General features: G+C 39.1%; 1 protein-coding gene across 1 annotated transcript in view; it reads left to right on the forward strand.

The window, feature by feature from the left end:
• Window positions 1-12,422, forward strand: part of LOC135484038 (retinol dehydrogenase 12-like) — a 31,041-nt gene extending 18,619 nt beyond the window's left edge. The window contains exon 7 of the mRNA XM_064765101.1: window positions 6,948-12,422. Within this exon, the coding sequence (XP_064621171.1) occupies window positions 6,948-7,131 (184 nt within the window). The 3' untranslated portion in view covers window positions 7,132-12,422. The remainder of the gene's footprint in view (window positions 1-6,947) is intronic.
• The last annotated feature ends 342 nt before the right edge of the window (window positions 12,423-12,764 follow it).

The following is a 12,764-nucleotide window of genomic DNA, read 5'->3' on the forward strand; positions in this document are numbered from 1 at the left end:
ACATTCATTCATTAGCGAGTTTCCGCATCGACTACGATTACGATTTGTGTTTGACGTCATCGATTTTTGGTGCTACGTCATCCCCGGCGAAATCGTTGATGGTACTTTCGTCTCGTTCTTACGAGGATTCCGGCTGATCTTCGTAAGTCGAAAAACGATTACATGGATTAGCGAAAAGCCTATTTTCCACGCTACATATCAAATTCAAGGTGAAATATTCATTTAAGAATACTTTAGAACATATCTGTCAAACATAGGAACTGCATTTAATGTGATCAACGGCGATTTTGATCATGTTTTAGCGCCGAGAAAAGTGCACCCAGAGCATGAGAGCAGAGTATAGGGCCTATACTACAGTACACCAAGTCGTTGGTGTGAATGCGGAAACAAAATTTTTGGTTCATACCGGTTTTGAGAGTATTACGATTACAACTTTGAAATCGTAATCGTAATCGTAAGCGATGCGGAAACTCCCTATTCACTCCTGCCTTTTGTTGCCCAATCTGTGTACAATGACCCCTGGGCATTTTATTTTGGGGCAAAAGCAGGATGGATAAAATAGCTCAAGGGCCAGTCCTTGCTGGGTTGCACAGCTTACTGGTGTAAATGGCTAAATATTAAAATGACCCCTCCAGTTTTAGACTTCTCTGGAGGTCCTCTCTTGTCTGTTTTTATAGCATGAAGACTTTTTTTTTCTTTCAAGTGGCAGTCCCTCTGTCCATCAATAAAAGTTATGCAAGAATGCACTTGTGATTCACTCTGCTGAATGTCGCCTTCCATCCTCTTTCACAAAAATACATTCTGACTGATTTAGGGGTCATCCTCTTTTATCCAGTTCATTGTGATCTAATGGACGATTACTATTGTGTGAATTGAATGCTTTCATTAAAAGCCCCTCGATCTGGATAAATACAAGATGACCAGAAATGATTTGTTATCTAAATCTTAGACGCCACCCTGAAAACAGGGTTTTTTACATGGAGGGGTTTGAGGGTTTAAACCTAACATTTGTGACCCGTCACATCAAAACCAGGCGCATGTCGCACAGAAGATGAGCCTAAATGACACCAGGAGATAATGGTAGAAATTGATGTGCTCATATTTCACAAAAGGTAGACAATAGAGAATTGAACAAACAGTCCGTCTCAACCTGCCAAGCTCAGAGCGACATGCGCCTGGTTTTGCTGTGACGGGTCACTTTATGGACATATGGTGTAAGAGCCATTTATACACCTGGGTCCAGAAACTTGTGTATTGGAATTCCCTGGTAATGACTCAATGCATTATTATTGTTGGTACCTATACTGATGGAGGGCTACTATATTGCTCATCGGAAATTCACTTCAGGGTTTAGTCAATCAGATCACTGTTAGTTTACAGTAATGCTTTGTTGCTATGAGGTTGATAGTTTGGTGACCCCCCAGATTTCTGTCCTGCGACCACTGATGTCGCCATGACAACATGATGATTGTGGTTGGAAGCGACTGCCAATTGGTTAAATTGCAGTTTATCTAATCATCCTGTTGTTTTGGTTATGTCCAAGTGACAAACATTCTAACCAAGCAAGCTGTTATTGAAGGAATTGATACCTCATTGGAGGTATTGGTTGTCTCGCTAAATCGCGAGGGTGGAGCTAAAATGTAGACAAAAACCGAGGCAGAGCCGAGGAAAGATGCGTCTAGGCAATTCCTAACCAAACGACCTTAACTACAGTCCGGATTCGATTACATATGTCGCCACCAGGGGGCAAGGTTTAAAAAATTGTCAATGAAGTCAAAGGCACCCATCATGTCCGAGTCCATTTTTACCTACTATAGTCATTATACCATATGCAGAACTATTGCATGATTGTCTCCTTGAGATTTTTCATAACAAAGTTCTTCTTCAGGTTCTCCCTTCCATGTCGACAGGTGAGCACAATGACCCTGGCCGTTTCATTCTACAATCTAAGAGCTGAAAAAGTTGTTTACTGATGAACCAGAAGAAGAACAAACATAAAATATTGCCAATTCCTTTAAACCCTCAGTCGACCTACACATTTCGAACTGAAGAACAAATTGATGAAATTTAACCCTTCTTGTTGTATGTATTTCAGTTTGATCATTATGTTCAACTACACTCTTTCAGTTGTGGTCGGAATGTTTCATTTTCTCGAGGGAAAATTGTCTTTACAATAACAATTTCATTGCCAATTGTCTCCATAGGAAATTTATTGCATTGCTGGAAATGTGAATTATTGTCGTACAGGGTGGGTAAATTTATCCGCCCGATTCTGATAAAGCAGTAAACAATGGTGATGTTATGATACCGGCGGATCGTAGAAATAACCAAACGTGTCCCCAAGGGGAATTCTTCCCAATTGTGAAATCTTGTAGGAGATATACGATATAAAAGCGTCCGTTTGTTATTGAAGGGAAGACATTTGGGATCTCTTGCCTCTTGCAAAATCTGGCGTGTTCAATGAGTTTAACCTAAAATATGTGGACAAACTTCCATTTCCGGAAGATACTTCAAACAGCTGCACTTAATATTCTTTGCACCGAAATATTTGTCGCCATTTTCATAAAAGTGCAACTTTGTCATAACTTTGATTAAGCATTTGGCAACCCTGTAACAAACAGCATAAGAGTTTCTTTTTGTGGCCACAGACATAGAAGTTATCTATCTGCAAGCGAAAACATTATATGGATATGCAAACATTTCAGGGTTTTCAGTATGTTAATTGTAATCTGTGAGAAGCGTGTAGAAATTACTGCTGAAAACCCTTAAATATTTCAGTTTTTCCTGTTTACAGATAGTCACGAAAATATTGGCTGTTTATATGTGTGAAGAGGGAAATGCTTCTGAGTTATAGAAACTGAAATCAAGTTGTTGCTTTGAATAATTAAATTGAGATCAATTCAATTCAATTTAAAGACCTCTTGTTCTAAATGATTTTGGCACTGTTTCAGATAATTATCCCTTTGAATTAATTACTGGAAATTACCTGTTATCAGATCTCAACAGAAAAAATCTGATATTCTTGGGTCTGCTATCATGATCATGATGATGGAAACCTTTCCTTCAAAACAGGATATTGTTATAACCACTGACGTCAAGTTTAGTTAAGATTGGGTGGTATTGTGAAATGGATACCCGGTGGAAAAATAAATCTAATACAATTATTAGTGCTGACTGCGCAAATTACTCCATGCAGTCAGAGTTTACCTTTCCGTGCTGTGTGGGCAGGGGTCATGTCAAAACCTTACCTGAACCGCACCATAGGCTATGGGTACCATATCTCGATGCTCAACGATTAAGTATACTGTGTTCCTACTGCTTTTATTGAGGAGATGTCTTCAAAACAAGAAATGGAAACAGTGGAAAATGTTATACTGCACACTCAGAATTGTTCACCTGCCTTTTAAATGTACAGTAGAACATCACCATCAAGAACACCCTAGGTACTGACAAGTGCTGTCCCTCATAGAGAGGTGTCCTGATTGGAGAGGTCAAATTGAATGAAAACAACCAATTTTGGACCAAACCTATTGTCCTTAATTGAGAGGTTGTCCTTGATAGAGAGGTGTCCCTAAGGGAGGTTACACTGTTTGTTCATGTTTAAAGTTTTCTGATAGTCACCAAATATGTGGCTGCGGAAATCATCTTAATTGAAATTATACAAGGTTGTTACGAAGTTTTATAAGGTTCTAAAGAAGCTGCGCCAAAGTTACAATTGCACGAAACTGCGGATTAAAATAGCCATGTATATTGACACCTCTCTACTCAGGACACCCTCTCTGTTAAGGACACTAGTGTTTGACTGAAATTGGTTGTAGTCATTCAATTCGACCTCTCTAATCAGGACACCTCTCTATCAAGGACAGCACTTGTCAGTCCCGAGGGTGTCCTTGATAGAGAGGTTCTACTGTATATCACAATTTCTTTTACACTTGCCATAATTGAAGATGAGGAAATAATACCAGTACATCTGAAAGTTTGATCAAAAGGAGTAAAAAAACAACAACTATACATAACAGTACGAAACAAGCATTGGATAAAATGGTTTTGTGAGAGCGGATCGAGACCCCCCCCCCCCCACGTCTTGAGGTTACCGGTGTTGTTGGCAGCCAATACTTCCACATGTTCTGACACATTCGCACCTGTTGACCCTGGCGATGTTGATGTTGTCGGTAGGGAATTTCCTTGTTTCTGGTAGGAGTGATCGTGTTCCTGTATCCTGTATTTAATATAAATCATTTTATTAGGTGAGGGGGCCATATCAACCGCCCACTCATATGGCCTTACCAAAGTTTTGCTATTCAACTGTTTGATGTTTGAACAATATTTTTCTGTTTCTATAGTTTTAAATCATTCGGGTTTTGTTATGTAACAAAACGTTTTTGGGGGTGGAGGGCCCAGCCGTTGAAGGCAGCCCACTCCGGAGGATGGTTCAAATCAGCGTATTAAAGGCCTACACCGTTCGTTAAACCTTTTGAATTTGTAATTGAATTAAAAAATTTCCAATTGCGGAAATACGTACAAAATATAAATTTCAGCATTTCTGTTGTATAGACTGATATACAAATACAATAAACACCAAGTTTCAACAAATTTGTATTCATAATAGGGCTTTTTACACGGTGCGGGTTCGTCCGAACCGGCCTAAACCCACCTCGGGTCGGTTCCTACAAAGCCAGTTCACCTGGATGAAATCGTATTCACACAGTGCGGGTTAGTTGAACTGACTTCGATCCGGTTTGAGGCCAGTTCGTTCGCGCTGTGGCGATCGCGGCGTTTCTGAATCTCCTGTCGTTTGGAGGAAGAAAAGTTTCATAACAACCATCAAACAAAATCAAAAAAACAATCTTTATACACTTTATTATTATGCTTGGTACCGTCTAGGGCCCTTTGTATATGGTCCTCCCCCCAGATCTCCAATAACATGTTCGTTTCTTCATCCGCCCAGCTGAGTTCCCTCTAAAACCTTGAGCTTGCGCTGCTGTGGCCATGATCGAGATATGAATGATCGAAATACGAAATATCCAAGAAAAAGCCGAAAAAACAAGTGAAATTAAAGCAAATGAACAGATGAATCACGAAGAATGGATCGAATCAAAACACGGCGCTAAAAGTCATGACAGGAATACGACAGCTATTCCCGCTAATGACGTCAGTTTTGTGCCGAGTGCAAACTGGCCTTGGGTGAGTTTAAAGCCAGTTCGCATTTACACGACAACTTGAACCCGCCTGAACCGACCTGAACCCTCCTGAACCGGCCCGAAACTCAGCTTTGCGACGAATCTCAGGCCGGTTCGGTTAAAGTCAGTTAAGGTCGGTTCAGGCTGATTTAATCGTATTTACACGGTGCTTTTTATACGAAACTGGTCTCGAACCGGATCGAACCCGCACCGTGTAAATGGCCCTAATAGCCGCACTACGGCATTGTGTATTAGTGGCTTTCCATTTAACTGGACCGCAAGTACTTACGAACGGTGTACCCCTTTAAGTTTTAGGATATCAAAGACAGATGTCTGGTGTATATCTTGAAATTGTATGATATATTCTTCTTCTTCAGCGTTCAACCTGCCTAAGTAAAACTATAACCTCAGTCCTGTGGCGGAGATGAAGCGGCTTGTCGCCCGAAGGTCCGGCTGTGTTCCCCACAGCTTTTCTTCGACCTTCGTGTCTTTAGGCCAGAATCTATCTCGTAAATCCTGGTACAGGGGACAGTCCTGTAGGATGTGCGTTGGTGTTTGCACTGCTGTCTGGCATTGGCATTCTGCTGTGTCTCTTACTCCGTAGATGTTTATTACCAGTAACATTGCTACAGGTGACCCTGGTACTTCCAGTCATCCTGTAGCCGCCTCCAGTAGCATGGGGTGAAGCCCCTCGAGGCTGGGGCCCCGGCGTCCTACCTACCTGTTGACGAACCATAGGTCTGACGCCACAACGAAATAAGGTGCTTTGTATAGGCATTTTAGGTTGTGAATGCGTGCGTACCCGGTTAGACGCCAGTATGGCTGGTGCGCTCCGTCTTCGGTCAGGTTTTATATCGGAGTTTCCGTCTCCTAGTCTGGTTGCCATAACCCGGCTGATTGAGACCAGGGGGATGGAGCTAAAATGTAAGCCCCAATCTTTGGCTGGAATTTTGAGGTAGAATTTGATCTCCACGCAACAGTCTCAAGATGGCCAACAGTGCAATGTTGATTTCAATTCTGTTGCCAAGTCTAGATTAATCGATAGTTGCTATCACACTTAACATTTTTAACAAGTTATCTTGACAAAAAACGGACTGAAAACTCTCTTCTGCTGTCAAGCCCCGTTTCATCGAATTCAACGCAGCAAGTGCCACTTGATTGCGCTTTCCTTTCATGATTTAAAAATCAAGATTAAGCCACCAAAATGAGGTGCTGTGTATAATACATATTAATCAGTGCTTACTTTTCAAGCAGGGTGTATTAGAATATAGAAGTGAGAGGTCACATGGCAGTTGTATCATCAACACTTTTAATAAATAATCATGAAACTTATATAGCGCTAAATCCAACTGGATTCAGTCGCTCAAAGCGCTTCACATTATTACCCCTAGCTATTGGCCTGTCCATTCTTGATTCAAGCTCTACTCTCTGAGAGTATACAGGTCAAAGCTACAGCTATACAGTGCTCAGGACTAACATTCATAGTTTGCCATCTCTGCCAGCGAGGTACCCATTTACTCCTGGGTGGAAAGAAGCAAGTAGGGTTAAGTGCCTTGCTCAAGGACACAAAGACAAAACAGCGGTGACCCTTCTGAGAATCGAACCCACGACCTCCTGATTATGAGCCCGGTGATCTGACCACTACGCCACTGATCTTCCCAGTAGCTTGAAATAATCGTCCCCTACTGTCTATAATATCTAGTTCTTTTGTTTTGACATGTTTGATAACTTTTGTATCTCAGAATAGGTTATTATCATATCTTTCAGTGATTGTGCCGAAAAAGACGCGGCAATATTTGCGAATGACGAAGAAAGTGCCAAGAGGCTGTGGGAAATGAGTGAGAAACTAGTCCACCTTGATGATGTCAGTTTGAGCAAGAAACCAGCATCATCGACTGCAGCATCTGACGAGGAGTCAAGTCAAGTAAATGTTAGCAGTAATGGACCGTGAACAACTGTTGTTTATGAAGCAAAGCTCTTTATGGTTCTGTATGTATCGCAGACTTTCAGATGACAACCTATTGATGTTTTGATCATTCATCTTCATAGAGCCTCTTCTAATTTTATATAAGAGAAAATATATTTTGTGAAAATTGTGGTTGGAGCCTCAACATGAGGTATGATTGATTAATCCATCAAGGGCAACTTGTATAAAAAATTGCGTAAAATGTATGCTGATATTATTTATTTTATGTTACTGATATGATTGTATTAATTTTGTCAATAAAGAGTGGCTCAATAAAAATGTTACACTTACAAAATGGTTCATATCTCTTATAATTTTGGCATTTACCTCAAACATACATAGGCCCTTGAAGAGCAAACTGACACCAGCAGATTCAAAATCCTTCCATGGTTGACTGCACAGGACAGATTTTATTGACTCGTGTGAAATCTGACTAGCCCCAATCTTTCAGTGGTTGAACAGGGCAAAGGACAAAGAGGAAGCAATCTTGAACATTTTAAATTTTATTCACAGTTGAAGATTGACTTTTAACAGATTCGTTTTGTAATTTTCCTATATGTGTTCAACTGTGAATAAAATTAAATGTTGGGAATGCTTCCTCTTTTTCCTGTTTAACCACTGAGAAGTTGGCACAAGTGAGATTTTACATGAGTCAATAAATCTGTTCTGCACAGTCAACCATGGATGGATTATGATTCTGCTGGTGTCAAATTAATGGAGAAAGCTTGCTCTTCAAGTAGATATGTATGTTTACGGGGAAATGCCAAAATGATAAAAGATATTAACCATTTTGTAAGTGTAATATTTTTATTGAGCCACTCTGTATACTGGGTGCGAAAATTGTCACTGTAATTCTTCCTCAGATTTGAAGATTATTTGTTTACATATAACTCTAATGACAACTTTCATACATCAAGTTATTGTTGGTATATATTTTGTCCATTTACCGGAAATGTTCATGTGCCTTTTCATTTTGCGTTTTTAGATAATCACAAAAAAATATTTTGCAAAAAGGAAAACCTAATTGAAGTTGCTGTTGCAGGTTTGTCAAAATGCTGAATGAAAATTTAAAGTTGCAATTATAGGTAACCACAAAATTTAATGGTCATGATTTCTTCTGGTTTGTGCCTCATATTGTTTTGTTAAATCTGGTACAGTGTATTACTGTATTTCTACATGTTCTTGTGCCCCAGACTTAGTCACTCTGATGCAAGTGTTAATTTGTTCAGGTTTAACATATAAAAATGTTGTTTCATTAGATTACATAGATTTTTTTTTTGAGTGCAAGTTATTTTCTAAAGTCGCATATATTTTTGATTTGTTTTTTTCTCCAATGGTTGTAATTTTTTAAATAATTTTTTTTAACCTGTTTAATGCGGCTAATGAGTATGGATAGTTTACATACATATGGTGTAAGATGTAAAAAAAAACAGTTTTAAGATTAAGAGCTTAGGCAAAAAAAAAGGTTTCTTGTCAACAGATTTCGAAAAGTCCAATGAGACATGAGGTATTGCTTTACAGACTTGTGTATTGTGAATCTATCAACTATAGTGGCATTCATACTATAATTATCAAATTTGGTAAATTAAGACCGGATCAGAATTTGCTCTTGTCTAAAGTTGCTTTTCGTTCACACTATCAGAGTTTGGTCCAATCTGAAAAAATATATCCACACTGTCCGAATTTGATCCACTGGAGGAGAGTGCCAACAAATGACACTTGAACAAAATCTCTGTTGCTGGACACAGTTGATAAAAAAATATGTTGTCAGAGTTTCTTTCCCTCTTAACTGATCTTTTTAAAACTTAGTTACTAAATCTACTTGTATCAGAATATGAAGTAGATTTACTGTCCAAGTGGAAACGAAATGTTTCCACACGTTATCCCAAAATGAGATGACGGGTGCGGTGATGAGAAAGCTAGAACTTTTCACATGTGGCCTTAATCCATGAAAATTGATTGGAATAATGTAAGTACTATTAGGCAAACTTCTAAAACTCTGACAGTTAAAACATTTCTCTAAGAGAATTTCAACTTCTTCAGATAATGCGTTCAGGCTCTGTGCATTTACTTTCATATCTCAGGTATATAAAACGCATTATAGAAGAATTGAATACACTGGGAAACCCCTAATTTGGGGTCTTGTCTAAGCAGTCATGGCCCAATTATAGATTAGGATAGGGCGGACTAAGCTGAGTTCACTCGGTGCATTTGTAAAACGGGTAACGCTCCTATTACAGGACACAATGATACTTACCGATTAGGTTGTTTTCTTAATATGCGTACTATGTAATTTATGCACCAGTAAGATATTTATTTTATTTAACCCTTTAGATGCAACCTGTTGTTTCAACCTTATAACAATAATAACGTTGGTTGGTTTTCCATTGTGCTGCAGTTCAGTTAGGTTGCATCTATTACCAAGCACTTTGGGATTATTATCACTATTAGGCCAAATTTGATTACTCGGTTCTTGGTCAGCCTCTTTTAGGAAACGGTTCAAGGTTTCTCAGTTACACAAAGTTGCCAATAGAGGTCTCTCTGATCTCCCAGTTCATGGAACTACAGTAGAACCTCTCTATTAAGGACACCCTCGGGACTGACAAGTGCCGTCCTTAATAGAGAGGTGTCCTGATACGAGAGGTCAAATTGAACGGAAACAACCAATTTGGGACCGAAACTAGTGTCCTTAATAGAGAGGGTGTCCCTAATAGAAAGGTGTCCGCTAAGGGAGGTTCCACTGTATATTCACATGTATATGATATAGATATTTGCTCAGAACCTTTATGGTTTCTTCCATGACAGCTGTTTCCATTGGGTTAACATATTTATCAAGAACGTCAGACAAAAGGTGCAATAAGTTATCTCAGGAATATATAATACATGGTACTAATAGTCCAGTCATGATCAGAGTAGTTATAAGAGGGTGGCCCACGAGTGAGAAGTAGTCTTTATCAATTAGAAATTAATTCAATAAGTTTGTTTCATCATTAACTCTTTCTCTACTGCACCTGGTATATACTGGTCCGTGCTCTGTGTAATACTGGCCTGTACTGCTAAATTTCTCCCAGGTTCTACATGTTCTGTAGTCTAAAAGTTTGGTTACACCTGAAGAAACGAGGTGGCAACACTAGTCGTACTCCTTGTCCCTGAGATTGGGTAGTGCTTGCTATTTTACAACGAAACTTTTCCTAAGCCAAGTTGGTATCAACGCTGGGATCCGGACTATTCCCATGCAGTGCGGGTCAGGGGTACGGTACACTTCCAAAACTCCTCGGTAGTGAAACGGTTAAAGGAAAGAGTAAGTAGGAGTAATGCTGCTGGTGTAACGATTTGAGGTGTTTCCATTTCTGAGTGTTTCCTCTCATTGGGAATGCTGAACGACATCTAAGATATCTGTTTCTCCCATCATTCACCTGTGAAAATTTCAGGACATTGATGTCTCCCGAGAAAAAAGGGTTTAAATCCGTTTAGACAGAAATGCACGGAGGATACCTGCGGACGTGATGGAGTCCCAATGTGACGAAAACAAATATGACATAACCAATTCTGTGTTGCGCTGTACGCTTCAGGAGGTTATTACTTAGTTAGAGGAACTATGCCCCAAGTTGGCTCGCACTTAACTTAAGTAGTACAAACATAGGCCTATAAATATTTTCATCAGGTGTGATACGGGCCACTTTATGCCAATTATTCATGTTAAGTACCTTGAAGCCTCCTTGATCACTTCAATGGATCATCTGCTCGATTCAAACTAAATGAAAATATGCCTCGGTTTTGATTCACCCTGTGTGGGTGGTTTATACTTCACAATCGTAATCAGTACTAATTTAGTTTTTTGAGTGCTACGAGGTTTGAAGTTTGATGTCCTATAAGCAAGCACAAAGTGAAAAAGTTACATTTTTTGAAGTTGGATGTCCTATAAGCAAACACAAGTTCACTTGCTGTGCAGTGAATCATACATTTAAGCGAAATGGAACTTCTAAGGTTGGGGTGGATCTTGGAATTTTGATAAGTGGATCGGGATAATACTAAACTTGTCTCTTAGACTTAGGTCTACTTCCTAATGGGGGGACTTGTAAGGATGTCGTTTGTGCAAATTAGTGGGACCACCAACACAACAGATGCCAAAATTATCAGTGTACGGTTAGGAATATGACCGGCTCTGACAACTTTTCAAGAAGGGGAAACACCCTTTGATATTGCTTTTGTTGCTGTATATTTCAGTGTGTCTCCAGAGACTGAGAGTATAGCTTCAGGGGTGTGTACAGCATCCTGAGGAAATAATTAATGTGCGCTTTTCCATCCCTGCCCATCAAAGTTTCAAAGTGTCCTGGAGAAAAAATGAAAAGCGCCAGAATTCGTTTTCAGTTGAGCATGAAACCTGAAGCTGAATCTTAGATGAATGTATATCAGCATGTAGTTTCTTTAGTTAAAAAGGTTATTGGAATTTACGGGTGAGATTTTCATTTGAGACTGGACAAGGCTCCTGTTGGTGCTGCCATCTTAAGTTAAAGAGGTGAAGTAATATGCCTCTTACATTGTTGATGTAAAATGTATGTAGGCCTATACATGTATGAGAGTAATTGTGAGTAGATTCATGACAAAAAAGCTTATATTCATTTTGCCATTTTGAGCAAAGTCACTTCAAATTATTGAAAAAAATAAAATAAATCACCAAGAACGCTCACAGTTCCAAGAGAGCAAAAATTAACAAACATTCAAAACTTCATCTTAGATAAACTATTTCATCAATTAAACTCCAGTAACAGTTGTTATTGATATGATGTATACTTTACTTACAGTGTTAGTGCTAGCTCAGTTTCTTTGAATAATGTAATTATAAGTGTTAGTTTTTTGTGTCATCTGGTCATCGCAAGATCGGTGCATTTGTTTCATTGTTACAATCTCGTTCCAAGTGAAAAAGTTATATTTTCTGTATTGATTTTAACCCGTGTCATTTTGTGAGATATGAGGAGTGATCATGACATTGTACAGGGTGTTGAGAAAAAGATGGAAGGTAGAAATTAGTGCGAATAACATTTTACATGCATGTTGCATAACAGTAATGTCTCATCTCATACAGAAATGGGGTAAACCAAATTCCTAATGCTTCTAGTTTTGGTGTTGTCACTTTTCCTTATTGATGGGTTGGTAAGATTTTAGACTTAATTTAGATCTTCCAACTTTTGCTGAACACCCTGTATGATGGTGTAATTTTATGACATGTATGAATATGGAAAGAAAATGTTACTAAAATAAAGTGTTTATGTACACATTCTTTTCTGTGTTATATTTTTGAAGATGCAAAATAACTGCCTGTGCTGAAATCTGGCACCTTCTTTCTATGTTGGGAGCACCTTGGCCAACATGTCAATGGGTGATATGAATAAAGGCTAGCAAATGCTTTTACTTCAATTTTGTACAGAAAGGCCTCGTGTAAATGTACATGGAGTTTTAGATAAAAGCATTTACTACTCTTTATTCATATCACCCAATGTTTGACTGCATCAAATTCTATGTGGATGTGACCCATCGGGCGGTAACTCTCAGATCACCCACACAGTCTTGGCCTGGGCATTCTGACCTTCAATCCACTCAAGCAGCACCCAACTGTC

Source organism: Lineus longissimus, chromosome 3 (genome assembly GCF_910592395.1).
Source record: "Lineus longissimus chromosome 3, tnLinLong1.2, whole genome shotgun sequence".
In the NCBI taxonomy this organism is placed as follows: Eukaryota; Metazoa; Nemertea; class Pilidiophora; order Heteronemertea; family Lineidae; genus Lineus; species Lineus longissimus.